Source organism: Salmo salar, chromosome 17 (assembly GCF_965601325.2).
Source record: "Salmo salar chromosome 17, fSalSal1, whole genome shotgun sequence".
Classification (NCBI taxonomy): Eukaryota; Metazoa; Chordata; class Actinopteri; order Salmoniformes; family Salmonidae; genus Salmo; species Salmo salar.
The window spans coordinates 30,843,574-30,871,558 of NC_138307.1; the positions used below are offsets into that span (position 1 = coordinate 30,843,574).

A 27,985-nucleotide genomic window follows, 5' to 3' on the forward strand; every position below is an offset into this window, starting at 1 on the left:
TACCAGTCAAAAGTTTGGACACACCTACTCATTCAAGGGTTTTTCTTTATTTTGACTATTTTATACATTGTAGAATAATAGTGAAGACATCAAAACTATGAAATAACACATATGGAATCATGTAGTAACCAAACAAGTGTTAAACAAATCAAAATATATTCTTTAGGGAATAGGGAGCTATTCAGAACTCAAGCCCAAGAGAATTAGCATTGGTTGTCTCACTAAAACATGTTGCATTGTGGTATAGTTGGAGTGATTCCACATGAAACCAGGGTAAAGTTCATAATGTCCTTGGAGTGATTCCACATGAAACCAGGGTAAAGTTCATAATGTCCTTGGAGTGATTCCACATGAAACCAGGGTAAAGTTCATAATGCCTTGGAGTGATTCCACATGAAACCAGGGTAAAGTTCATAATGTCCTTGGAGTGATTCCACATGAAACCAGGGTAAAGTTCATAATGTCCTTGGAGTGATTCCACATGAAACCAGGGTAAAGTTTATAATGTCCTTGGAGTGATTCCACATGAAACCAGGGTAAAGTTCATAATGTCCTTGGAGTGATTCCACATGAAACCAGGGTAAAGTTCATAATGCCTTGGAGTGATTCCACATTTATTTATTTAATTGTTCCTTTATTTAACAAGGCAAGTCAGTTAAGAACAAATTCTTATTTACAATGACGGCCTACCAAAAGGCAAAGGCCTCCTGCAGGGATGGGGGCTGGGATTAAAAATAAAAAAAATAGGACAAAACACACATCACGACAAGAGAGATAACACAACACTACATAAAGAGACCTAAGGCATCAACATAGCAAGGCAGCAACCCATGACAACACAGGATGGTAGCAACACAACATGACAACATGGTAGCAACACAACACAGCAGAAGCACAACATGGTAGCAGCACAAAACAGGGTATAAAACATTGTTGGGCACAGACAACAGCACAAAGGGAAAGAAGGTAGAGACAACAATACATCACACAAAGCAGCCACAACTGTCAGTAAGAGTGTCCATGATTTAGTCTTTGAATGAAGAGATTAAGATTAAACTGTCCAGTTTGAGTGTTTGTTGCAGCTCGTTCCAGTCGCTAGCTGCAGCAAACTGAAAAGAGGAGCGACCCAGGGATGTGTGCGCTTTGGGGACCTTTAACAGAATGTGACTGGCAGAGCTGGTGTTGTATGCGGAGGATGAGGGCTGCTGTAGATATGTCAGATAGGGGGGAGTGAGGCCTAAGAGGTTTTTATAAATAAGCATCAACCAGTGGGTCTTGCGACAGGTATACAGAGATGACCAGTTTACAGAAGACTATAGAGTACAGTGATGTGTCCTATGAGGAACATTGGTGGCAAATCTGATGGCCGATCTATAAATTACATCTCCATAATCTAGCATGGGCAGGATGGTCATCTGAATCAGGGTTAGTTTGGCAGCTGGGGTGAAAGAGGAGCGATTACGATAGAGGAAACCAGGTCTAGATTTAACCTTGGCCTGCAGCTTTGATATGTGCTGAGAGAAGGACAGTGTACCTCTAGCCATACTCCCAAGTACTTGTATGAGGTGACTACCTCAAGCTCTAAACCCTTAGCGGTAGTAATCACACCTGTGGGGAGAGGGGCCTTCTTCTTACCAATGAAACCAGGACAAAAATGAGTCCATGACTTTGGGGATTTTCATGAAATTGAATAGGGGATGGATTTCACAGGAGGTTGACGGCACCTTAATTGGGGAGGACAGGCTCATAGTAATGACTGGAGCGGAATGAGTGGAATGGTATCAAATACACCAAACACATGGTTTCCATGGTTTCCAGATGTTTGATGCCGTTCCATTTTCTCCGTTCCAGCCATGATTATGAGCTGTCCTCCCCTCAGCAGCCTCCACTGGTGGATTGTTGACATATTATTGACATTTGTATCTAAAAGCAGAATTGATAAATAATTGAAAGAAGTCTGTATATTTATGACATTTCAGCCTTACCCAGGCCTCCTCTGAGACTATATTTCCTCTGTAGGTGCTACAAAGTTAAACTTGGTGTCATACGAAGTTTTACCACTCTGTAATATGAGTAGTATTCAACTAGAGACCCTTTTTGTTACATTTTTACATTTTTGTGTGTGTTATTTTATTTTGTTGGTTGACAGTAAGTCCCTTTGACATGTATCCAGTGGCAGCGCCACCTAGTGTCTGGTTTGAGCAACTGAAAGCTCTATAGATCCAACAGGAGCTGGTAGAGGAATGCAGTTCACTGTTATTACACAATAGGTAAGTAGGTTCTCATGGGTACTACACATCAATACACAGGCCATTCTCACAGATCATCTGTCTGTATATGTATCAGATTTCATCCGTTTTCATGCATCTCTATCTCGCCACGGCATCAAGAAAAAGACAGATTTAATGTTGACCCGTGGCTATGGGAACTGAACTGGGGTTGTTTGGACTGCTGATTGGTCAGTTGTTTGGGGTTTAGGTTTAGGGACGTGGCCTTGGCTCCACCTTGGGGCCTCCCACCGATACCCAGGAAGTGGAGTCTGAAGGTTGTCCACTCCCCGAAGGTCATCTGGAGCAGCTGTTTGAGGTCGTCAGGATCACCGAAGACCAGCGCCTGGCCGGTGAGGTCATTGCTACGGACGATGTCTGCGTACTTCTTAGGGAGATTCATCCTTGCCAGCTTTTGGGGAATTTGGAAAGATGCAGAACATAGAAAGAAGATTTCAGTTTACATGTTTGGGGAGGAAGGTAACCTAGTGGCTAGAGCGTTGGGCCAGTAACCGAAATGTTGCTCGATCATATCCCCGAGCGGACAAGGTAAAAATCTGTTGTTCTACCTCTGAACAAGGCAGTTAACCCACTGTTCCTAGAGATTCATTGTAAATAAGAATTTGTTTTTAACTGACTTGCCTGGTTAAATAAAAAAAATAAAACATCTTTATTGGATTTATCTGAGGTCTAAAGGTGGCTATGGACCCTGGTCTAATGGAGTGCACTATATAGGGAATAGGGTGCCATGTGGGACACAGCCAACCCCCTACCGCTTTGCAGACATCCTCAGAGGTCATGTTGATAACAGTCCTGATGTTGAGAGGAGCCAGGTTCCTCCCCCACCCAGAATTCTTCAGTCTGGTGGTCCCTCTGATCCGGGCCAGCTGCCTCCTGATAGAATGATCCAGGTTAACCGTGGTCAGCTTCAACCTCTCCGCGTCTCTCACCCTGAACTGGAAATGCACCTGGAGGATTGGAAGATGAAGATTGAGTGTTGGAGAGATGCGCGCGCACACAAACAAACACACACACAGGTCGCTGGTTCAAATCTGTCTCGAAGGAGCGTAAAAGGGACACACACCTTGAGGAACATCTCAAACATCTCTGGATCTCCGTCCTGTTCCAGCAGGTCTTCGATCTCCTCCCTCATCATGTGAAGCTCCATCCTCGAATCGCTGAACACCTATTATAATATATATAATAATGTATTAATAGTATATAAAATAATAATATAGAATTTAATTATAATAATATATGCCATTTAGCAGACCTCCCACAAAGTCTTCGACTCGTCGACGAGTGTCGCCGTCCCGACAGCGTCATCGATCTCTGCTCTCTGCTGCTCGTCCTCCAGACACTGTAGTATCCAGCTGAGACGACAGGGCCAATGGTTGGCAAGAACGACCTGTAATGAAGTGATCATTACTGTTAATCCAGTCCATGTTTTCATTCTACTACAAACTGTCGCTTAGAATGACATTCCATGTTTTACTCTAATGTAGTGAACATTACTGTTAGTCCAGTCCATGTCTTCATTCTACTACAAACTGTCGCTTAGAATGCCATTCCATGTTTTACTCTAATGTAGTGAACATTACTGTTTGTCCAGTCCATGTTTTCATTCTACTACAAACTCGCTTAGAATGCCATTCCATGTTTTAGTCTAATGTAGTGAACATTACTGTTAGTCCAGTCCATGTTTTCATTCTACTACAAACTGTCGCTTAGAATGCCATTCCATGTTTTACTCTAATGTAGTGAACATTACTGTTAGTCCAGTCCATGTTTTCATTCTACTACAAACTGTCGCTTAGAATGCCATTCCATGTTTTAGTCTAATGTAGTGAACATTACTGTTAGTCCAGTCCATGTTTTCATTCTACTACAAACTGTCGCTTAGAATGCCATTCCATGTTTTAGTCTAATGTAGTGAACATTACTGTTAGTCCAGTCCATGTTTTCATTACATTACAGACTGACACTCAGAATTCCATTCCATGTTTTACTCAGGCAGTAGTTGAGCAAGAGAACTAGTGAACAACAATGTATGTAGCTATCCCCACAATGCCTTCAGTAAAGTTCAACAAACATATCAGATGCCCCAACCGACTTACGTTTTTCTAATCGTATCGTTTGTATGACTCCCTCCCTCTCTCTCCCCTCGCTCCCTCATTCTCCCTCGCTCCCTCATTCTCCCTCGCTCCCTCATTCTCCCTCGCTCCCTCATTCTCCCTCGCTCCCTCATTCTCCCTCCCTCCACAACATAAAGGGGGGTGTTACAGTACCCAGGCAGCGATGTTCTCTGGCAGGGGCAGCTCAGTCTTCAGAGCCTCCATGAGCACCACGGTCACCCTGATGGAGTTGATGACCCGTCTCATGGACATGGTGTCATCAGAGATGTAGTGGTGGAGGTTCCCTCTGTTACTGGACAGGATGCTCTCCAACGCAGATTCTATTGCCTTGTCCACCTCGTCCTCACTCAGCGCAAACACCACGTGCGCCGCCTTGATGTGGTTGTTGTCTATCAAAGGAATACTGGCCTCCTTCAGAAAACTTGACGTCTCCTTTGTTTGGGAGGTGCTCTCGATCCAGGAGAGGGATGACTTCGGGCTGCCCAGGTCCAGCTCTCTCAGCTCGATCCCCTTTGACCCATGACCCTTGACTTCTTCCGTGATCTCTGATTGGCCGCTAACGATATTGTAGAACACCTTGGGAGAGAGACGGAGAGAAACAGAGAGCGGAAGAGAGAGAGAGAGAGAGAGAGAGAATTGTTTTTTTTACACAGTTTGGAAGCATTACAGATTATGAATGGCAGCAAAGGCTGACTTATTTGATACAATGTATCCATTTCATATAGAACACCTTGTGCTTGGAGGTGTGGCAGAGTTATTTGATGCAATGTATCCATTTCATATAGAACACCTTGTGCTTGGAGGTGTGGCAGAGTGGCGGTATGGTGAAGGCCAGGGTCACGATGCGGTTCAAGAAGGCATAGGCTCTGTCTTCTTGACTGAAGCACCCGTCTGCATAGTTCACCTGTTGGAGAGAAACAAACTGTGTTAGTTAATAATGAAAGCCATTATTGCCCTATTCACATTCTTCCACTGTAAATCATTTAAATAGTCAACGTTTCAGCTCTTTTATTATTTAAATGTTTTATTTCACCTTTATTTAACCAGGTAGAACAGTTCAGAACAAGTTCTCATTTACAACTGAGACCTGGCCAAGATAAAGCAAAGCAGTGCGACACAAACAATAACACAGAGTTACACATGGAATAAACAAGCGTACAGTCAATAACACAATAGAAAAGTCTATATACAGTGTGTGCAAATGTAGTAAGATTAGGGAGGTAATACAATATGTACCTGTTGAACTAGGACCTCAGGGTTGACTGATGTAACAATATCTACCTGTTGAACCAGGACCTCAGGGTTGACTGATGTAACAATATGTACCTGTTGAACCAGGACCTCAGGGTTGACTGGTAATACAATATGTACCTGTTGAACTAGGACCTCAGGGTTGACTGATAATACAATATGTACCTGTTGAACCAGGACCTCAGGGTTGACTGATGTAACAATATGTACCTGTTGAACCAGGACGTCAGGGTTGACTGGTTATACAATATGTACCTGTTGAACCAGGACCTCAGGGTTGACTGGTAATACAATATGTACCTGTTGAACTAGGACCTCAGGGTTGACTGATGTAACAATATGTACCTGTTGAACCAGGACCTCAGGGTTGACTGGTGGAACAATATGTACCTGTTGAACCAGGACCTCAGGGTTGACTGCTAATACAATATGTACCTGTTGAACTAGGACCTCAGGGTTGACTGATGTAACAATATGTACCTGTTGAACCAGGACCTCAGGGTTGACTGGTGGAACAATATGTACCTGTTGAACCAGGACCTCAGGGTTGACTGATAATACAATATGTACCTGTTGAACCAGGACCTCAGGGTTGACTGGTATTACAATATGTACCTGTTGAACTAGGACCTCGGGGTTGACTGATAATACAATATGTACCTGTTGAACCAGGACCTCAGGGTTGACTGATATTAAAATATGTACCTGTTGAACCAGGACCTCAGGGTTGACTGATATTAAAATATGTACCTGTTGAACCAGGACTTCAGGGTTGACTGTTATTAAAATATGTACCTGTTGAACTAGGACCTCGGGGTTGACTGATAATACAATATGTACCTGTTGAACTAGGACCTCAGGGTTGACTGATGTAACAATATATACCTGTTGAACCAGGACCTCAGGGTTGACTGCTAATACAATATGTACCTGTTGAACTAGGACCTCAGGGTTGACGACTGATGTAACAATATGTACCTGTTGAACCAGGACCTCAGGGTTGACTGGTGGAACAATATGTACCTGTTGAACCAGGACCTCAGGGTTGACTGATAATACAATATGTACCTGTTGAACCAGGACCTCAGGGTTGACTGGTATTACAATATGTACCTGTTGAACCAGGACCTCAGGGTTGACTGATATTAAAATATGTACCTGTTGAACCAGGACCTCAGGGTTGACTGATATTAAAATATGTACCTGTTGAACCAGGACCTCAGGGTTGACTGATATTAAAATATGTACCTGTTGAACTAGGACCTCGGGGTTGACTGATAATACAATATGTACCTGTTGAACCAGGACCTCAGGGTTGACTGATATTAAAATATGTACCTGTTGAACCAGGACCTCAGGGTTGACTGATATTAAAATATGTACCTGTTGAACCAGGACCTCAGGGTTGACTGATATTAAAATATGTACCTGTTGAACCAGGACCTCAGGGTTGACTGATATTAAAATATGTACCTGTTGAACCAGGACCTCAGGGTTGACTGATGTAACAATATGTACCTGTTGAACCAGGACCTCAGGGTTGACTGATGGAACAATATGTACCTGTTGAACTAGGACCTCAGGGTTGACTGATAGAACAATATGTACCTGTTGAACAAGGACCTCAGGGTTGACTGGTAATACAATATGTACCTGTTGAACTAGGACCTCAGGGTTGACTGATAATAAAATATGTACCTGTTGAACCAGGACCTCAGGGTTGACTGGTAATACAATATGTACCTGTTGAACCAGGACCTCAGGGTTGACTGATGGAACAATATGTACCTGTTGAACCAGGACCTCAGGGTTGACTGGTAATACAATATATACCTGTTGAACCAGGACCTCAGGGTTGACTGCTAATACAATATGTACCTGTTGAACTAGGACCTCAGGGTTGACTGATGTAACAATATGTACCTGTTGAACCAGGACCTCAGGGTTGACTGGTGGAACAATATGTACCTGTTGAACCAGGACCTCAGGGTTGACTGATAATACAATATGTACCTGTTGAACCAGGACCTCAGGGTTGACTGGTATTACAATATGTACCTGTTGAACCAGGACCTCAGGGTTGACTGATATTAAAATATGTACCTGTTGAACCAGGACCTCAGGGTTGACTGATATTAAAATATGTACCTGTTGAACCAGGACCTCAGGGTTGACTGATATTAAAATATGTACCTGTTGAACTAGGACCTCGGGGTTGACTGATAATACAATATGTACCTGTTGAACCAGGACCTCAGGGTTGACTGATATTAAAATATGTACCTGTTGAACCAGGACCTCAGGGTTGACTGATATTAAAATATGTACCTGTTGAACCAGGACCTCAGGGTTTACTGATATTAAAATATGTACCTGTTGAACCAGGACCTCAGGGTTGACTGATATTAAAATATGTACCTGTTGAACCAGGACCTCAGGGTTGACTGATGTAACAATATGTACCTGTTGAACCAGGACCTCAGGGTTGACTGATGGAACAATATGTACCTGTTGAACTAGGACCTCAGGGTTGACTGATAGAACAATATGTACCTGTTGAACAAGGACCTCAGGGTTGACTGGTAATACAATATGTACCTGTTGAACTAGGACCTCAGGGTTGACTGATAATAAAATATGTACCTGTTGAACCAGGACCTCAGGGTTGACTGGTAATACAATATGTACCTGTTGAACCAGGACCTCAGGGTTGACTGATGGAACAATATGTACCTGTTGAACCAGGACCTCAGGGTTGACTGGTAATACAATATGTACCTGTTGAACCAGGACCTCAGGGTTGACTGATTATATAATATGTACCTGTTGAACCAGGACCTCAGGGTTGACTGGTAATACAATATGTACCTGTTGAACCAGGACCTCAGGGTTGACTGATGTAACAATATGTACCTGTTGAACCAAGACCTCAGGGTTGACTGATGGAACAATATGTACCTGTTGAACCAGGACCTCAGGTTTGACTGATGTAACAATATGTACCTGTTGAACCAGGACCTCAGGGTTGACTGATGGAACAATATGTACCTGTTGAACAAGGACCTCAGGGTTGACTGCCAGCAGAGAGATAAAGGGGGACTCCTCATCAGAGAGCAGTATACTGATAGCATCCAGGACACCAACGATCTTCTTAGGAGCACATCGGTCCAGGTTAGTGATCTCCAGAACCACGCGGATCCTCCTCTGCTCAAACACCTCCATGAACTGGATGAACCTGGATAACAGCCACATCTCCTTCCTCACCTGGGAGAGAAAGGGGGGAGGAAGGGAGAGAGAGAAAAGTTGGAAAAAGCAGGTTAAGGAACTGATTCATTGGTCAAAAGTTGGTGAATTGATCTAAAGTAGTTCACTATATAGGGAATAGGGTGCCATAGGGCCCTGGTCTAAAGTAGTGCACTCTGTAGGGAATAGGGTGCCATTATATCCTTTCTCACCTCGTTCATGAACCCCAGTTGGCCGCTGACCCTCTCGTTGTCCAGCGCATTACGGACGTTCAGGTCCTGGTTGAAGATCAGGTTCTTTCCCATCTGGAAGATAAATCGTATAGCTGCTGCTGCAGGAACCCCGAAGACAGCGAACGTCAGGCCCTCCAACACCCCGGCCCCTCTTTGGGCTTCACTCTGACCTTCTTCTCCTGTTCCATTTCCTGATCCCAGTCCGTCCAGCTCTGGTGCTTCTGGAACCTCCGGGAAGCCATACTTCATCTATAGGTGCAGGAACACAAGGTCAGGACAACGTCCTATTCAGTGTTCACTGACTAGTTCGCTGAAATTCACAATAAATATATTTTCCATCTTAATGCTGATGGGTGAAATTTTCATGCTGCCAAAGATTCCCTCACTCGTAGTCATATTGTATCACCTTGCTTCACTGGTCCCTTTGTTTACAATTCTTCCTCATTTATGCTAAACATATTATGGGATACTAGAACATGAATGGACCTTGTTACTATGGATCTATCCCAGATTGGAACCCTGTTCCCTACATAGTGCACTACTTTTACTCCAAGGTAGTGCACTTTGAAGGCAAAAGGGAGCCATTTAGGAAGCAGCCTCTAACAACCTTCTGATCCTCACCAGGAAGACGAGGACTATGAGAGCAGCCAGCAGCAAGGCCAGGACCAGGGACCAGGTAGGGAAACAGCAGAACTTCTTAGATCTCCACTCTGACGATGTGTTTTCAATCACCTTCTTCCTCACCTCATCCTCCTCGTTGTGCTGCGCCACGCGGTACAGGCCCAGCTGAAGAACAAGAAGAAGACTTTATTGTCCATTATCTTGATGTTTCCAGTCAGAACTGGGTTCTATTTTATGAGGGAGACCGCTAACCTCTAGGTTACCTACCAGAAGTCAACCTCTAGGTTACCTACCTGAAGTTAACCACTAACCTCTAAGTCACCTACCTGAAGTTAACCTCTAACCTCTAGGTCACCTACCTGAAGTCAACCTCTAACCTCTAACCTCTAGGTTACCTACCTGAAGTCAACCTCTAGGTTACCTACCTGAAGTTAACCTCTAACCTCTAGGTTACCTACCTGAAGTCAACCTCTAGCCTCTAGGTTACCTACCTGAAGTCAATCTCTAACCTCTGGGTTGCCTACCTGAAGTAAACCTCTAAGTTACCTACCTGAAGTCAACCTCTAGGTTACCTACCTGAAGTAAACCTCTAACCTCTAGGCTACCTACCTGAAGTTAACCTCTAACCTCTATGTTACCTACCTGAAGTCAACCTCTAACCTCTGGGTTACCTACCTGAAGTCAACCTCTAGGTTACCTACCTGAAGTCAACCTCTAACATCTAGGCTACCTACCTGAAGTTAACCCCTAACCTCTAGGTCACTTACTTGAAGTGAACCTCTAGGTTACCTACCTGAAGTCAACCTCTAGGCTACCAACCTGAAGTCAACCTCTAACCTCTGGGTTACCTACCTGAAGTCAACCTCTAAGTTACCTACCTGAAGTCAACTTCTAGGTTACCTACCTGAAGTAAACCTCTAACATCTAGGCTACCTACCTGAAGTCAACCTCTAACCTCTAGGTTACCTACCAGAAGTCAACCTCTAAGTTACCTACCTGAAGTCAACCTCTAGGTTACCTACCTGAAGTCAACCTCTAGGTTACCTACCTGAAGTCAACCTCTAGGTTACCTACCTGAAGTCAACCTCTAACATCTAGGCTACCTACCTGAAGTTAACCCCTAACCTCTAGGTCACTTACCTGAAGTCAACCTCTAGGTTACCTACCTGAAGTTAACCTCTAACCTCTAGGTCACCTACCTGAAGTTAGCCTCTAACCTCTAGGCTACCTACCTGAAGTCAACCTCTAACCTCTAGGTTACCTACCTGAAGTCAACCTCTAGGTTACCTACCTGAAGTCAACCTCTAAACTCTAGGCTACCTACCTGAAGTCAACCTCTAGGTTACCTACCTGAAGTCAACCTCTAGGTTACCTACCTGAAGTCAACCTCTAACCTCGAGGTCACCTACCTGAAGTTAGCCTCTAACCTCTAGGCTACCTACCTGAAGTCAACCTCTAGGTTACCTACCTGAAGTTAACCTCTAACCTCTAACCTCTAGGCTACCTACCTGAAGTCAACCTCTAACCTCTAGGTTACCTACCTGAAGTTAACCTCTGATCCTTATCTCTAACCTTCCAGCTAGCACCTAACGTTCTGAGAACCATATGTTTCTTAGAGCTTGGTGAGAGTGTGGTCGTCCTATAGTTATTTTGCATACATCCTTCCCACAACGATCTGGGAATGGTGCAGGATACCCAGCTAGCACATAATGTTCTGAGAACCATATGTTTCTTAGGTGGGAATTTCAGTACTTCAGCATAACATTTCCTTCAGGTTTCCTCATTGTTCTATTTAAAGTAATGTTCTCAAATTGTTTCGAGAACGTTAAGAAACAACCTTCTGTGGGAATTTCAGTACTTCAGCATAACGTTTTCTGCAGGTTTCCTCATGGTTCTATTTAAAGTCATGTTATAATAACATTAAGAAGAAATTTCATAAAAGACATAGAAAAACATTAGTAATGTTCAAAATACGTTCTAAGAATGTAATTTAGAAACATATACATTTTGTTCTCAGCATCAACTAGACTCTATTTATTCTCTATCTTGTTAAGTGTGCTCAGCTGTGTTGGCTGAGCCCAGTAAATTAGTCACGCCTGATCTTAATGAGTGCTTGTTTACTTTGAAACGGGGTCTGTTAGAACAGACTAAAATGAACAGCTTTGTATGAATAAAAAAACAACATGGCATGCTAGCTCCATCCTTGTACCGCAGTGGACTAATTTCATAGCTTTGAATCTCACTGACGCCGTGCCACAATAAAACATAAATGTGTTTGATACCTAAGCAAAACAGTTAACCCCAACTAAGCTAACAGTGTAATCAAAAGTCTTATTGAAATGTTCTCAGAACATTAACTCATCATCTTCAAATAAACTATAATTTTTGTTTTCAGAACTTTAATAAAACCTTCCAGGTAAACGTTTAGGGAACCATAGTAAAGCGTTCTCAGAACCTCCCCGCAACCTAAAAAGGTACATTCCCAGAACAGGCAAAACATTCACTTCCATTCTCAGAACGTAACAAAAAAAAAAAGGTTAAGTTTTACAGGTCGGGAAACTTATGGCTTCATTCCCAGAACCAATGGGAAACCAAAAACATACGTTCTCACAACCTCCAAGGAACCAAATGTGCTAGCTGGGCTCTGACCTCTAACCTCTAGGCTACCTACCTGAAGTTAACCTCTAACCTCTAGGGTAACCCACCTGAAGTTTCCCGAAGCTCTCCTGCAGTGCCAGGCACAGTCTCATCACCAGCCCTGCCCAGAGGAGGTCACTCCCGGCGAAGTGCCATGCGGAGAACCGAACATAGATGAACCGGACATTCTTCCGTCGCTGGTTCTCCTCGGTCCAGACGGGTCTGTAGAACAGCAGCCTGCAGATCAGAGCTAGGAGACCAGTGATAGAGGTTTTGACGGAACAAGGCTTGGACCTGCCCTGGTAACTCTGCTCCCTCCTCTCTGCCTCCTGCTCCATGTGGACTAGTCAAGGAGCGAGCGAGCGAGCAAGAGAGAAAGAGAGAGAAAGAGAACAGTGAGATAAGGATATGTTCCTTCTAGCTCTGGGCATTAGGGCTACTTTCTAACGCTGAGCATCCTGAGTGGATGAATATTGGCAACACTCTATATGACAGGATCATGTTGTATCTACCCTCTATATGACAGGATCATATTGTACCTACCCTCTATAAGACAGGATCATGTTGTGTGTACCTACCCACTATAAGACAGGATCATGTTTTGTGTACCTACCCTCTATGAGACAGGATCATGTTGTGTCCACCTACCCTCTATATTACAGGATCATGTTGTGTGTAACTACCCTCTATATATCTGAGGATCATGTTGTGTCTACCTACCCTCTATGAGACAGGATCATGTTGTGTCTACCTACCCTCTATATATCTGAGGATCATGTGGTGTCTACCTACCCTCTATAATACAGGATCATGTTGTGTTTACCTACCCTCTATATATCTGAGGATCATGTTGTGTTTACCTATGCTCTATGAGGCAGGATCATGTTGTGTGTAACTACCATCTATGAGACAGGATCATGCGATGTGTAACTACCCTCTATGAGACAGGATCATGTTTTATCTACCTACCCTCTATGAGACAGGATCATGTTGTGTCTACCTACCCTCTATATATCTGAGGATCATGTTGTGTCTACCTCCCCTCTATAAGACAGGATCATGTTGTGTCTACCTACCCTCTATATATCTGAGGATCATGTTGTGTCTACCTACCCTCTATAAGACAGGATCATGTTGTGTCTACCTACCCTCTATATATCTGAGGATCATGTTGTGTCTACCTACCCTCTATAAGACAGGATCATGTTGTGTCAACCTACCCTCTATATATCTGAGGATCATGTTGTGTCTACCTACCCTTTATAAGACAGGATCATGTTTTGTCTACCTACCCTCTATGAGACAGGATCATGTTGTGTCTACCTACCCTCTATAAGACAGGATCATGTTGTGTCAACCTACCCTCTATATATCTGAGGATCATGTTGTGTCTACCTACCCTTTATAAGACAGGATCATGTTTTGTCTACCTACCCTCTATGAGACAGGATCATGTTGTGTCTACCTACCCTCTATAAGACAGGATCATGTTGTGTCTACCTACCCTCTATGAGACAGGATCATGTTGTGTCTACCTACCCTCTATAAGACAGGATCATGTTGTGTCTACCTACCCTCTATATATCTGAGGATCATGTTGTGTCTACCTACCCTCTATGAGACAGGATCATGTTGTGTCTACCTACCCTCTATATATCTGAGGATCATGTTGATGCGGTTCTGACATGATGAGTAGAGGCCCACCGTGGCAGGAGAGGACACTTTAATCAGAGTCTTGGACAGAGCGTACGCATAGATGTGATCCGACGGCAAATCTATAGAATCAAAAGAGATGAATGTAGCACAGAACATTCCTTCCAGGCATTTTGATAGGTCGGTTAAGTAGCTCAAATGTAATGGGAAACATTTTCCATTCTACTGAAAAAAATCTAAAAGATCAAAATAAAGGGACCAAAATGCATCATACCGGCTGTATTTCTGTATTTTGAAAGTTCTATATCATGAAAATTTGACTGCTGATCTGACTTTTTGGGGACTATATCAACAATGGACTAATGAAACAAATACCAAAAGATATTTCTTTAATGATTGACAGTGTTTTCTGAATGATGGGAGTGATTTTTAAAGCATGTGACCACATGAATGTCCTCCAATGAGATAATAAAGGTTATCAAATGTCCTAATTAATACCAGTTGCACACAACTTCCTCTTTTTTAAACCTACAGTATGACTGCATCTGAAATGGCTCCCTATTCCCCCATAGGCCTCTGGTCCAAAGTAGTGCACTACATAGGGAACAGGGTGCCATTTGGGACACTGTCCTGTGTTTGTGTATTCCAGCTGCAGAGTTACAGAACAGGCCCAGTATATCATTATGCAAACATTCAGGTGCTGTTCTGTTCTATTCTGTTCACACAGCCATAATTGGGTTAGGGTAACTCAGAGAGGGGTTGAGAGTGAGGGACACTAGAAACTAACAATTTGGAGGAGGAAATGGAATCTGGAATCTCAATTTTCTCTTTTTCTCTCGCATGAGAGAGCTCACCTTTTGTTATCATTGTATTGGTGTTGCCAACAGCACCCAGAGAATAATGGTAATGTATGGCTGTTTGTGATCTGTGAATTACAAAGAATAACACTTACAAAACCTCAGGTGAAAGAGAGGGAGGGAGAGAGAGAGAGGGTGGAGGTGAATGAGAAGGTGGAGGAAAAAGAGAGGGAGGGAGAGAGAGAGAGAGAGAGAGAGAGAGGTGGAGGTGAATGAGAAGGGGGAGGAAAAAGAGAGCGAGGGAGAGAGAGAGAGAGGTAGAGGTGAATGAGAAGGGGGAGGAAAAAGAGAGTGAGGGAGAGAGAGAGAGAGGGTGGAGGTGAATGAGAAGGGGGAGGAAAAAGAGAGCGAGGGAGAGAGAGAGAGAGGGTGGAGGTGAATGAGAAGGGGGAGGAAAAAGAGAGAGGGAGAGAGAGAGAGAGAGAGGGTGGAGGTGAATGAGAAGGGGGAGGAAAAAGAGAGTGAGGGAGAGAGAGAGAGAGTGGAGGTGAATGAGAAGGGGGAGGAAAAAGAGAGTGAGGGAGAGAGAGAGAGAATGGGTTGGGGGAATTGAATACTAATATAACAGCAGGGTTATATAGAAAGTGCATCACAACACAACTTAAGCAGTAGATAAGATAGAAATAAAATGACTTGGTGACTAAATACACCACAATGTATACAGTATATGTCATTCTGGTGCTATTTTGAGTTACTATACTATAGTGAGTTACTGAGTTACTATACATCCACTGAGTTACTGAGTTACTATACATCCAGTGAGTTGCTATACATCCAGTGAGTTACTGAGTTACTATACATCCAGTGAGTTACTGAGTTACTATACATCCAGTGAGTTACTGAGTTCCTATACATCCAGTGAGTTACTAAGTTACTATACATCCAGTGAGTTACTGAGTTACTATACATCCAGTGAGTTACTGAGTTACTATACATCCAGTGAGTTACTGAGTTCCTATACATCCAGTGAGTTACTAAGTTACTATACATCCAGTGAGTTACTGAGTTACTATACATCCAGTGAGTTACTGAGTTACTATACATCCAGTGAGTTACTGAGTTACTATACATCCAGTGAGTTACTGAGTTCCTATACATCCAGTGAGTTACTAAGTTACTATACATCCAGTGAGTTACTAAGTTACTATACATCCAGTGAGTTACTGAGTTACTATACATCCAGTGAGTTACTGAGTTACTATACATCCAATAGGCTATTTGTAGTGTACATGCAGTTAGTAGTACTTGCCAGGATAAGGTGGGTGTGTCCAGGATAAGGTGGGTGTGTCCAGGATAAGGTGGGTGTGTCCAGGATAAGGTGGGTGTGTTCTTTATAAGATAGCATAGTGCTTACTGACCATGAGCAACCACTTAGAATTCAGCTATTTGAGATACACTACAATGCCCTGTATCCAATCAAAACCCATCAGATGAAACAAAAGTCTTACCTTTCAGTTGGACGTCTCAGAACCCACTCCTCCTCCTCCTAACACGGATCAGGAACAGGATCAATAGATGTTGTCTTGTTGTGACTGAGAGAGGGAACCACAGAGAGAGAATGCTGCTACCCACCGCTACAATGGCTAAGGTGTGGTGAACTTTACACCCCTAGCCCAGGGCCTGCCTGGCTAACTTCCTGCCCGCTGTACAGCTTTACAATGCAGATATCAGCTAAAAGCTAATCATTCACTAGATCATTTCTCCTTCTGTCTGTTTGTATGGCTCTCTCTCTCTCTCTCTCTCTCTCTCTTCTCTCTCTCTCTCTCTCTATTCTGTCTGTTTGTATGGCTCTCTCTCTCTCTCTCTCTCTCTCTCTCTCTCTCTCTCTCTCTCTCTCTATTCTGTCTGTCTGTATGGCTCTCTCTCTCTCTCTCTCTCTCTCTCTCTCTCTCCCTCTCTCTCTCTCTCTCTCTCTCTCTCTCTCTCTCTCTCTCTCTGTATGGCTCTCTCTCTCTCTCTCTCTCTCTGTATGGCTCTCTCTCTCTCTCTCTCTCTCTCTCTCTCTCTCTATTCTGTATGGCTCTCTCTCTCTCTATTCTGTCTGTCTGTAGGGCTCTCTCTCTCTCTCTCTATTCTGTCTGTAGGGCTCTCTCTCTCACTCTATTCTGTCTGTCTGTAGGGCTCTCTCTCTCTCTCTCTCTCTCTCTCTCTCTCTATTCTGTCTGTCTGTAGGGCTCTCTCTCTCTCTCTATTTGGTCTGTCTGTAGGGCTCTCTCTCTATTCTGTCTGTCTGTAGGGCTCTCTCTCTCTCTCTATTCTGTCTGTAGGGCTCTCTCTCTCTCTATTCTGTCTGTAGGGCTCTCTCTCTCTCTATTCTGTCTGTAGGGCTCTCTCACTCTCTATTCTGTCTGTAGGGCTCTCTCACTATCTATTCTGTCTGTCTGTAGGGCTCTCTCTCTCTATTCTGTCTGTAGGGCTCTCTCTCTCTATTCTGTCTGTCTGTAGGGCTCTCTCTCTCTATTATGTCTGTCTGTAGGGCTCTCTCTCTCTCTATTCTGTCTGTCTGTAGGGCTCTCTCTCTCTATTCTGTCTGTAGGGCTCTCTCTCTCTATTCTGTCTGTCTGTAGGGCTCTCTCTCTCTCTATATATATATTCTGTCTGTCTGTAGGGCTCTCTCTCTATATATATATATATTCTGTCTGTCTGTAGGGCTCTCTCTCTCTCTATTCTGTCTGTGTGTAGGGCTCTCTCTCTCTCTATTCTGTCTGTCTGTAGGGCTCTCTCTCTATTCTGTCTCTGTAGGGCTCTCTCTCTCTATTCTGTCTGTAGGGCTCTCTCTCTCACTCTCTCTCTCTCTCTCTCTATTCTGTCTGTCTGTAGGGCTGTCTCTCTCTCTCTCTCTCTCTCTCTCTCTCTCTATTCTGTCTGTCTGTAGGGCTGTCTCTCTCTCTATTCTGTCTGTCTGTAGGGCTCTCTCTCTCTCTCTATTTGGTCTGTCTGTAGGGCTCTCTCTCTATTCTGTCTGTCTGTAGGGCTCTCTCTCTCTATTCTGTCTGTAGGGCTCTCTCTCTCTCTATTCTGTCTGTAGGGCTCTCTCTCTCTCTATTCTGTCTGTAGGGCTCTCCCACTATCTATTCTGTCTGTAGGGCTCTCACTCTCTATTCTGTCTGTCTGTAGGGCTCTCTCTCTCTCTATTCTGTCTGTAGGGCTCTCTCTCTCTATTCTGTCTGTCTGTAGGGCTCTCTCTCTCTCTATTCTGTCTGTCTGTAGGGCTCTCTCTATTCTGTCTGTAGGGCTCTCTCTCTCTATTCTGTCTGTCTGTAGGGCTCTCTCTCTCTATTCTGTCTGTCTGTAGGGCTCTCTCTCTCTATATATATATATTCTGTCTGTCTGTAGGGCTCTCTCTCTCTCTATTCTGTCTGTGTGTAGGGCTCTCTCTCTCTCTATTCTGTCTGTCTGTAGGGCTCTCTCTCTATTCTGTCTCTGTAGGGCTCTCTCTCTCTATTCTGTCTGTCTGTAGGGCTCTCTCTCTCTCTCTCTCTCTATTCTGTCTGTCTGTAGGGCTCTCTCTCTCTCTCTCTCTCTATTCTGTCTGTCTGTAGGGCTCTCTCTCTCTATTCTGTCTGTAGGGCTCTCTCTCTCTCTATTCTGTCTGTAGGGCTCTCTCACTCTCTATTCTGTCTGTAGGGCTCTCTCACTCTCTATTCTGTCTGTCTGTAGGGCTCTCTCACTCTCTATTCTGTCTGTCTGTAGGGCTCTCTCTCTATTCTGTCTGTCTGTAGGGCTCTCTCTCTCTATTCTGTCTGTAGGGCTCTCTCTCTCTCTATTCTGTCTGTAGGGCTCTCTCACTCTCTATTCTGTCTGTAGGGCTCTCTCTCTATTCTGTCTGTAGGGCTCTCTCTCTCTCTATTCTGTCTGTAGGGCTCTCTCACTCTCTATTCTGTCTGTAGGGCTCTCTCACTCTCTATTCTGTCTGTCTGTAGGGCTCTCTCTATTCTGTCTGTCTGTAGGGCTCTCTCTCTCTCTATTCTGTGTGTGTAGGGCTCGCTCTCTCTCTATTCCGTCTGTGTGTAGGGCTCTTTCTATCTATTCTGTCTGTCTGTAGGGCTCTCTCTCTCTATTCTGTCTGTAGGGCTCTCTCTCTCTATTCTGTCTGTCTGTAGGGCTCTCTCTCTCTCTATATATATATTCTGTCTGTCTGTAGGGCTCTCTCTCTATATATATATATATTCTGTCTGTCTGTAGGGCTCTCTCTCTCTCTATTCTGTCTGTCTGTAGGGCTCTCTCTCTATTCTGTCTCTGTAGGGCTCTCTCTCTCTATTCTGTCTGTCTGTAGGGCTCTCTCTCTCTCTCTCTCTATTCTGTCTGTCTGTAGGGCTCTCTCTCTCTCTCTATTCTGTCTGTCTGTAGGGCTCTCTCTCTCTATTCTGTCTGTATGTAGGGCTCTCTCTCTCTCTATTCTGTCTGTAGGGCTCTCTCTCTCTCTATTCTGTCTGTAGGGCTCTCTCACTCTCTATTCTGTCTGTAGGGCTCTCTCACTCTCTATTCTGTCTGTCTGTAGGGCTCTCTCTATTCTGTCTGTCTGTAGGGCTCTCTCTCTCTCTATTCTGTGTGTGTAGGGCTCGCTCTCTCTCTATTCTGTCTGTGTGTAGGGCTCTTTCTATCTATTCTGTCTGTCTGTAGGACTCTCGCTCTATATATATTCTGTCTGTCTGTAGGGCTCTGTCTCTCTCTATTCTATCTGTCTGTAGGGCTCTCTCTCTCTTTCTATTCTGTCTGTCTCTCTCTCTTTCTATTCTGTCTGTTGGCAGGGCTCAATTAGCTTGAGTACGAGTCTCTTTAACAATCCACTCCTTGCCACTCCTTGTCATTGCCAAAGAGACTGGCCTTTCAGCAATCTTAACGTTTTTTCTAAACTGCCCCCTGTAATTCTTAATTTGGTTTCATTCAGTTGAGTCTATGACGGAAGCCTGGCGTAAAGATATTTCAACATCATGTCCAGATCATAAAAGGCTTCAATGATCACCCGTGCCAAATGTATAGGTGTCCCCATAGATCTAACATTTTAATTGAGGAAATGTGATCCTAATAATTGTTTTGAGCCTCCACGGTAGACATCCCTTCTAATGAAAAGACTCCACATCCTGCTGGTGTGAGCTGCAGAGGACAGTGTAGTTGCACTTGATACTGTATGTGTTTATGGATAAAAAAGTGTTCTTGCCATTTCCAAAAATAAGCTCAGTGGGGAATGGGGAGTCTGCTTTGCGATCTGTTGCCTAGGTCAACAGCCAGGGTTTCATTAAATAGGCCTAGGCTGTCACGTCCTGACCAGCAGAGGGAGTAATTGTATTAGTATTTGGTCAGGACGTGGCAGAAGGGTTTGTGTTTTGTATGGTTTTCTAGTTTGTCTATTTCTGTGTGGTCGGTGTGGCTCCCGATCAGGAACAGCTGTACGTCGTTGTTCCTGATTGGGAGTCATATATTAGTTGCTTGTTTTCACCTGGGGGCTGTGTGGGTAGTAGTCTTTAGCACTGCTGTTGTTGTTATTATAGCCTGTTAAACTGTCTTCTGTCGGTCTTTGTTTTTTTTGTTGGTGTTCACTTTATTTAATAAATATCAAGATGAGCATCCACATTCCTGCTGCGTTTTGGTCATCGCTACCCAACGACACCCGTGACATAGGCACTATACTTTTTTATTTAAAATGTAATTAAACCGACACATTTGCCAGTTTTCAACTTCAATTCACAGGCACCAAACGTGCGTCAGACAAAAACATTGTTTAAATTAACTAAATGTATGGTGTTTTTGGTTTATGTCAGTTTAATAGTTTTTTATGCTATAAATTGTTTTTTTTATGGTTATAAGTCATACAATTTTCCATGAAATTGAATCTTTTGCAATTCTGAGTAATTATTACTTTTATTCAGTACTACAGCAGTTGCTAAATAATTCCAATAGATGGCAGCATAAGGCCACAAATGAAATGACAGAAGATTTGTTTAGTTTTCTCCCTGGGTACACCACTCCACTCACAGGAAAAATCCTGCGTCAGACTAAAATATTGTTTTGTCTCTGGCGTACATAGCACAGACCACCTAAATCCACTGTAGGCTAGCATACGAATTGTCTATTATTAATAGCCCAGGCTTTTTTTACAGTCTTGTCCCATCACTGCAACTCCCGTACGGACTCGGGAGAGGCGAAGGTCGAGAGCAGTGCGTCCTCCGAAACACAACCCAACCAAGCCACACTACTTCTTGACACCAATGTGTCGGAGGAAACACCATACACCTGGCAACTGTGTCAGCATGCACTGCACCCGGCCCGCAACGGTAGTCACTAGTGCGCAATGGGACAAGGACATCCCTCCCCTAACCCGAACGACGCTGGGCCAATTGTGCACCGCCCCATGGGTCTTCCAGTCGTGGCCAGCTGCGACAGAGCCTGGACTCGAACCCAGAATCTCTAGTAGCACAGCTAGCACTGTGATGCAGTGCCTTAGACCACTGAGACAGAGCCTGGACTCAAACCCAGAATCTCTAGTAGCACAGTCATGCAGTGTCTTAGACCACTGAGACAGAGCCTGGACTCAAACCCAGAATCTCTAGTAGCACAGCTAGCACTGTGATGCAGTGTCTTAGACCACTGAGACAGAGCCTGGACTCAAACCCAGAATCTCTAGTAGCATAGCTAGCACTGTGATGCAGTGCCTTAGACCACTGAGACAGAGCCTGGACTCAAACCCAGAATCTCTAGTAGCACAGCTAGCACTGTGATGCAGTGCCTTAGACCACTGAGACAGAGCCTGGACTCAAACCCAGAATCTCTAGTAGCACAGTGATGCAGTGTCTTAGACCACTGAGACAGAGCCTGGACTCAAACCCAGAATCTCTAGTAGCACAGCTAGCACTGTGATGCAGTGCCTTAGACCACTGAGACAGAGCCTGGACTCAAACCCAGAATCTCTAGTAGCACAGCTAGCACTGTGATGCAGTGCCTTAGACCACCGCGCCACTCGGGAGGCCAACTTACACAACTCTGTCTTCACTGTTCCCTTCTTGAGCAATTCTCTTATTGCTCTTGAACTAGTAGCCTAACCCAATGTGTCCCAGAAGTAGAGATATAGTTTGGTCACTTACTTTGAACAATATATATTTGAGGTTCCACACACCACACAGCCTATTGGTTGTTGTTTACACCTATCCTGTCCTTTCAGATCTGTGAACTGATAGAAGAGGGCGGGGCTAAGGGGCAGGGGGGGAGGGGGCTGCAGTTTAAATTTCCTGAAATCTTGATCTACTGATGGTATGTCTGCTATGACAACAGGCTGTTCAGACTGTACTCAGGTCTGTACTGACATGTGTGGCTGTAGCTGTAGGGTTGCCTGAAGCCACGAGTTCCTCCACAGAGCAAGACTGATGACAGAACACTGTGGATATACAGTACCAGTCAAACGTTTTAGAACACTTACTCATTCAAGGTTTTTTTTTAATTTTTACTATTTTCTACATTATAGGATAATAGTGAAGACATCAAAATGATGAAATAACACATATGGAATCATGAAGTAACCAAAAAAGTGTTAAACAAATCAAAATATATTTGAGATTTGAGATTCTTTAAAGTAGCCACCCTTTGCCTTGATGACAGCATTGCACACTCTTGGCATTCTCTCAACCAGCTTCTTGAGGAAGTCACCTAGAATGCATTTCAATTACCGTAATTTCCGGACTATAAGCCGCAACTTTTTTTCCAAGCTATGAACCTCGCGGCTTAAACAATGACGCGGCTAATATATGGTTTTTTCCCGCTTTCAATTTTTTTGGGGGAAACCCTTTTTTTTAAAAATCCTTCACTAAAACGGGCCGCATGCGAAGAGCAACTTATGGTCAAGTCTGCCAGTAGGTCCTGACAGCGTGGAGCATTGTCAAAAAATCCACTATCATCAACGGGTTTCGAAAGGCTGGACTGCTGCGTGTTGAAGAGGGCTCAGCGGGGGATTTGCCTCCGGATGAAAGTGACGAGAGCGACAATGAAAACGATCCAATATCGGATGAAGCAATTCTGAGGCTATTCAACTCCGACACCGAAGGAGATGACTTCAGTGCACAGGAGGAGGAAGATAGTGACCAATGACTTTCTTGGTAGGCTACTGTTTACTGCTAATTTTTTATTTTTTGTTACAAGCCGTGTTTCGTTAAAACCTATTTATTTTTGTTACAAGCCGTGTTTCGTTAAAACCTATTTATTTTTGTTACAAGTCGTGTTTCGTTAAAGCCTATTTATTTTTGTTACAAGCCGTGTTTCGTTATTGCCTATTTATAGGGTGACCATACGTCCTCTTTTTCCCGGACATGTCCTCTTTTTGGACCTAAAAAAAATGCGTCCGGCCGGGATTTCTAAATCGCCCAAAATGTCCGGGATTCGGCTTTTGCTTTCTACAGTCCCATTCAATGTGTGCGTTTTGGGGGTTTTGTATTGCTTTGACCTTTCTCTTTAGGTCCCGCCTTCTCACACGCCACCATTGGTGGGTCATGTAGGCCTACGCAAACATTGGTCAAACTGCATCTCAATCATTACCCTCACCATGGCAACAGCCAAGAGATAGAGCAACAGCTTGCTTGTCAACAGTGACACATGGCTCCAGAACAGCGCAAAAATGCCCAAACGGATATGTAAATTCACAGACGATTTACAGAGAAAATTCCTGTGTTTTCGTCTTGGTCGGGATCCGTGTGAAGCAGAATGCTTGACCTGCAAAGCTGGCACGTACGTGTCAGTGTCAAATAAAGGTGCTAGCGACCTAGAAACCCACATAAGCTCCGCAAAACACTAAATTGCAGCTAAAGGAGAGAGTTCGTCAGGTAAATTCATTGACTATTTTGTGAGAGCAGGTAAAACAGAAGATGCTGTTACTGCTGCGGAGGGAGTTTTTGCATTCCACAACACGAAGCACCACAATAGCTCAGGGGCGAAAATCTGACATCAACTTTGGAGGGGACAATTACATTAAATTTTCTCAAGAGCAATTCTTGAGGGGGACACCAAAAGTAGTGCTGTAACACATAGCCTACGTTGTAATATGTTAAATGTATATTGAGGAACCATACTTACTACTACTGGATAATTGATAGGTACAGTAGTTAACAGAAGGGTTGTCCCAACTTGTTCAAATGTTTAAATCATCATAATACTACTACTAATAATAGTTATAGCAGTGTTCCTTATCAGTCCAGTATGTCCGCAGGTATTTGTATTTACAACCAGCAATACCAAGAAAAGCCAGTAGGTGGCAATGGTACTGTACACTGTATGGGTGCAGTTTTCGTAAATACAATGAACATGGTGTGATCTCGTCTAAAATAATCTCCATTGAGTAACATCACAAAGTTGTTCTCCGTATTGAATTGACCTTTTAATTTTACTTTTTCTGATACATTTATAAAGTCATTAAATATGTGCCACTGGCCTGAGTCTACTACAATAGCTTTACAAGAACAAAAAGCTAAAAATAAGTACAGTTCTAAAAGCAAAATAACTACTTCAATGAATAACCCAAATAAATCAACCAAAATATCCTTCAGTCTGTGTCTCAACTCTTCAAACAGCAGCTATGGACAAGTATGTCACACAAAGTATGACATTTTAAATAAAATAACATGAAATAAATAATTAGTAAGTGTACTGTCATGTACTAAAGCCTCCTGAGGACCTCTGCTGCCTCTCCACTGCTGCTACAGGGGTATTTGTTGTGAAAGAGAGGGATCTGCACTGAAAGATAATCTATGTTTAGCTCTGGGTACTGATCTAGAGACTCATCCAACTCCCCCGTGAGAAGCGCTCTTTCCAACTTTTGCAGGACGTTTAGACTGTCCTGGTCAGAACGGTCGCCAAACTGAACCTCCACACCATCCAACACAAAAAAATTCTGCCCTATAGTGATCCACTGCTTTGCCAGCAAATCGTCTTGAGTGTGTCTCAATGGATTCAATAGAGTCAATCAATGTTGTTGCTTTCTCATACAGTGCAAGGTAGCTTTCGTCATTTCTCTTGCCCCTAAGAGATGACCGCACACACTCGACTGCAGCCTGCATACCAGAGACAGTCTGAGTTTTCTTCTGCAGTGAAATGTTTAGACATTCAAGCTCTCCAAGAACAGCAGAGGCAAGTGTGAGGCCCAACACAGTCTTGCCTTTGCTGAAGTGCTCGAATAAGCCACTGGCGGTTGAAGCTGTCTTGGATGCAGTTGTTGCCATCTCCTCTAGGCTGCTTAGTTCCCGCTCATACTGCCCTAGCACAGCTCTAATAGCAGTATTCCGCACAGTCCACCTCGTTGGACATAGGGGTTTCAGGGTGGTCAGATTTGTATCTTTGGACGTGGCAATTGATTCAAACATGCTCTTAAACTTTCCTGACTGGCCATAGAGGACACCTAACTGATGGACCCAAGAAAGGGAATCCCGGATCAGTGGGGAGGCTGTGCAGCCAGCCTGTGTAATCAGATTACACAGTGTGCTCCACAATGCACATAGAGGGCTAATGGCTGCTGCCTCCTCACAATTGCCTGTGCACCTGTGTATTTTCCTGCCATGTTTAGAGTCACCATCGTAGCTCTGCCCACGTAAGCCAGACATGGGCAAATTGAGCCTCAACAACACATCAGTTGCCACTTTCGCAATGCCCTCGCCTGTTGTCTCCGACACCCTGTATAGCCCAATAAACTTCTTGTGAGGGACAAGGTCATGGTCAACATAACGGAGACACTCTCCTGTTCAGCACCAGAGACATCTTGAGTACCATCAACAATTACTGAAAATTGTACAATCGGAAGAGACCTAATCTCAGCTGCAATGCCTTGAATGACTGTATTGGCCATGATGTTCAGAATTTCATTCTGTACTCCTAACTACCGGTACCCAAAACTACACAATTAATTAAAACAGCAATACCATTGCCTTTAACAAATCTTAGTTCAGTCACCAGTTTAAGTTGAGAGTGGGGGTATCTATGGCATTTTCCAATTATGTCCCTATTTTACAAGATAACAAAAAAATTAGAACCTTTCATAATGTTGCCAAACAAAGACTCAACAAACTTACCTGAGACTCCCTGTCTCTGCCAGTCTGTCCCTGCATATCTGTCCCCAACTCTGCTGTCTGTGTGCCATCTGTTGCCTGCTCTGCCTAATGACATCAATGTGAAACATTTCTATTAGCATTTCACTTCTTTCTTATGAACATTTTATCAACTAGTCTTTGAGATATTAGGCTACTAGGGTTCTTACTTTGCGTTTTGGTGTACTGAAAAATACTCTGATGTCCGTCTTTTTTCTTTTTTCTGCCATTTTTCTACCTGGCTGGCTACACACACACACAGTGTGTAGGTTATTTACAGTAGGAGATGGGCTTCTATCATCTTATCTTCTATCATTCTATATGGACTTCGATCTAAAAGGTAGCTAGCAAATGTGAAACGGATTAAAATGACAAGAGTTGACAGCTGTATGAGTTCACCATTTACACAACATATGCTGCAACCTTTTGTAATTTTAATAGTTTGTTTCATATTGGCTGGCTTCCAACAATAGCTGAATGTGCAAAGCTAGTGAGCGCCAATTCCGTTTCAGTGGTGTTTGCTATAATCTTTGTTACCCGAGTTAAATAAAGTTGAAATAAAATAAATAAAAGTTCCCTTGCGACAATTTAGCTTTTGCAACGAGACCATTAAATATATTTAAGACCATTGTCTTAAAATTAGAACCTGTTCAGTTTGGATTTCAGTTTATCGCTAACCTTATCACAGGGACTTTGAAGCACTAACTTACATCATCTGCATGCTGATTTCGGAATAAATTGACGATAGCAAAGATTCCATCTTTGACGAGGCCACATAAATGGAATAGGTACTAGCTAGCTTAATAGTTAATATTTGCGCGCTACCTCTGCATATTCAGCTAGTGTGTGTGCGCGATTGACTGGCTAACCTCACGTCAGTTACGTTCATTGAGTGCCTTTCAGACAGTAGATACGACCTCTCTGTTACGGAGCAAGCTAAGGAACTGGCAGTGGATCAAACCATTGTGAGGCAAAGGGTGGGGGTGTCGCAATCTTCTGAAACTTAAAAACACGCTATTAAGTGTCTATAATCAGCACAATTGCTTTCATTGCGTATTATTAATATTATTTAAATTACATAGTTATGTTTCAGTGATATATTGGGGGGGACAAATCATATTTTTCCCAGGATGGGGGGGTCGTGTCCCCCCCGTCCCCCCCGGGATTTCCGCCCCTGCAATAGCTACAGATCAATGGACTGCATGTCTGCCTTGTTAAAAAGGTATTCCCTGATTCCGAGACTGCGCGAACATTTTCAAGCGCTCGTACTAAGACCGAAGCAATTGTTAACGCTGTGATAGCACCACATTCTGTCGACATAGCTCAGAAAGCACTAGAAGACATACGTTACTGTGGTGTTTCTACTGATGGGAGCAAACACGGTGCTGTGAAAATATTCCCTCTGCTTATTCAGTATTTTGATTGGAAGAATGGTGGTGTGCAAAGTAAATTAGTCGAAGTTAAAAACACTCCAAATGAGACAGCTGATACTAGGGTGACCATACGTCCTCTTTTTCCCGGACATGTCCTCTTTTTTGAAAACTAAAATATGGTCACCCTACTATTTATTTTTGTTACAAGCCGTGTTTCGTTAAAGCCTGTGTAAAGTTCATTTGTTTCAATGTACCGGTACGCACCTGCGGCTTATAGACATGTGCGGCTTATTTATGTTCAAAATAATAAAAAATAAAAAATTCAGTGGGTGCGGCTTATATTCAGTTGCGCTTAATAGTCCGGAAATTACGGTAACAGGTGTGCCTTGTTAAAAGTTAACTTGTGGAATTTCTTTCCTTCTTAATGCATTTGAGTCAATCAGTTGTGTTGTGACAAAGTAGGGGTGTATACAGAAGATATCCCTATTTGGTAAAAGACCAAGTCCATACTATGACGAGAACAGCTCAAATAAGTAAAGCGAAATGACAGTCCATCATTGCTTTTAGACATGAAGGTCAGTCAATCCAGAACCTTTCAAGAAATGTTAGTTTCTTCAAGTGCAGTGGCAAAATCCATCAAGTGCTATGATGAAACTGT

At 43.5% G+C, this 27,985-nt stretch overlaps 1 protein-coding gene across 2 annotated transcripts; it reads right to left on the reverse strand.

Moving 5' to 3' along the window:
- Positions 1-27: 27 nt before the first annotated feature.
- nkpd1 (NTPase, KAP family P-loop domain containing 1) lies at positions 28-16,560 on the reverse strand. 2 transcript variants are annotated; one of them, XM_082964384.1, is made up of 13 exons: positions 16,346-16,560; positions 14,895-14,965; positions 14,034-14,162; positions 12,456-12,730; positions 9,751-9,915; positions 9,109-9,378; positions 8,702-8,917; positions 5,193-5,306; positions 4,556-4,978; positions 3,541-3,675; positions 3,352-3,453; positions 3,041-3,235; positions 28-2,679 (listed from the first exon to the last, which is right to left on the reverse strand). In XM_082964384.1, the coding sequence occupies exons 2-13, from the start codon at positions 14,905-14,907 to the stop codon at positions 2,386-2,388; spliced, it is 2,331 nt and encodes a 776-aa protein (XP_082820510.1). In that variant the 5' UTR covers positions 14,908-14,965; positions 16,346-16,560; the 3' UTR covers positions 28-2,385. The 2 variants fall into 2 exon arrangements, with proteins under 2 accessions (XP_082820510.1, XP_045554472.2); XM_045698516.2 differs by lacking the exons at positions 14,034-14,162; positions 14,895-14,965; positions 16,346-16,560 and adding an exon at positions 13,071-13,090.
- Positions 16,561-27,985: the final 11,425 nt, after the last annotated feature.

Bases quoted from the DNA above. Each gene is read 5' to 3' on its own strand.
- nkpd1 (XM_082964384.1), bottom strand. The intron at 5,307-8,701 runs GTACATATTGTT...TCTCTCCAACAG, and splicing joins CTGAGGTCCTTGTTCAACAG to GTGAACTATGCAGACGGGTG. The intron at 2,680-3,040 runs GTAGGGGGTTGG...ATTCCCCAAAAG, and splicing joins CTGAGGATGTCTGCAAAGCG to CTGGCAAGGATGAATCTCCC.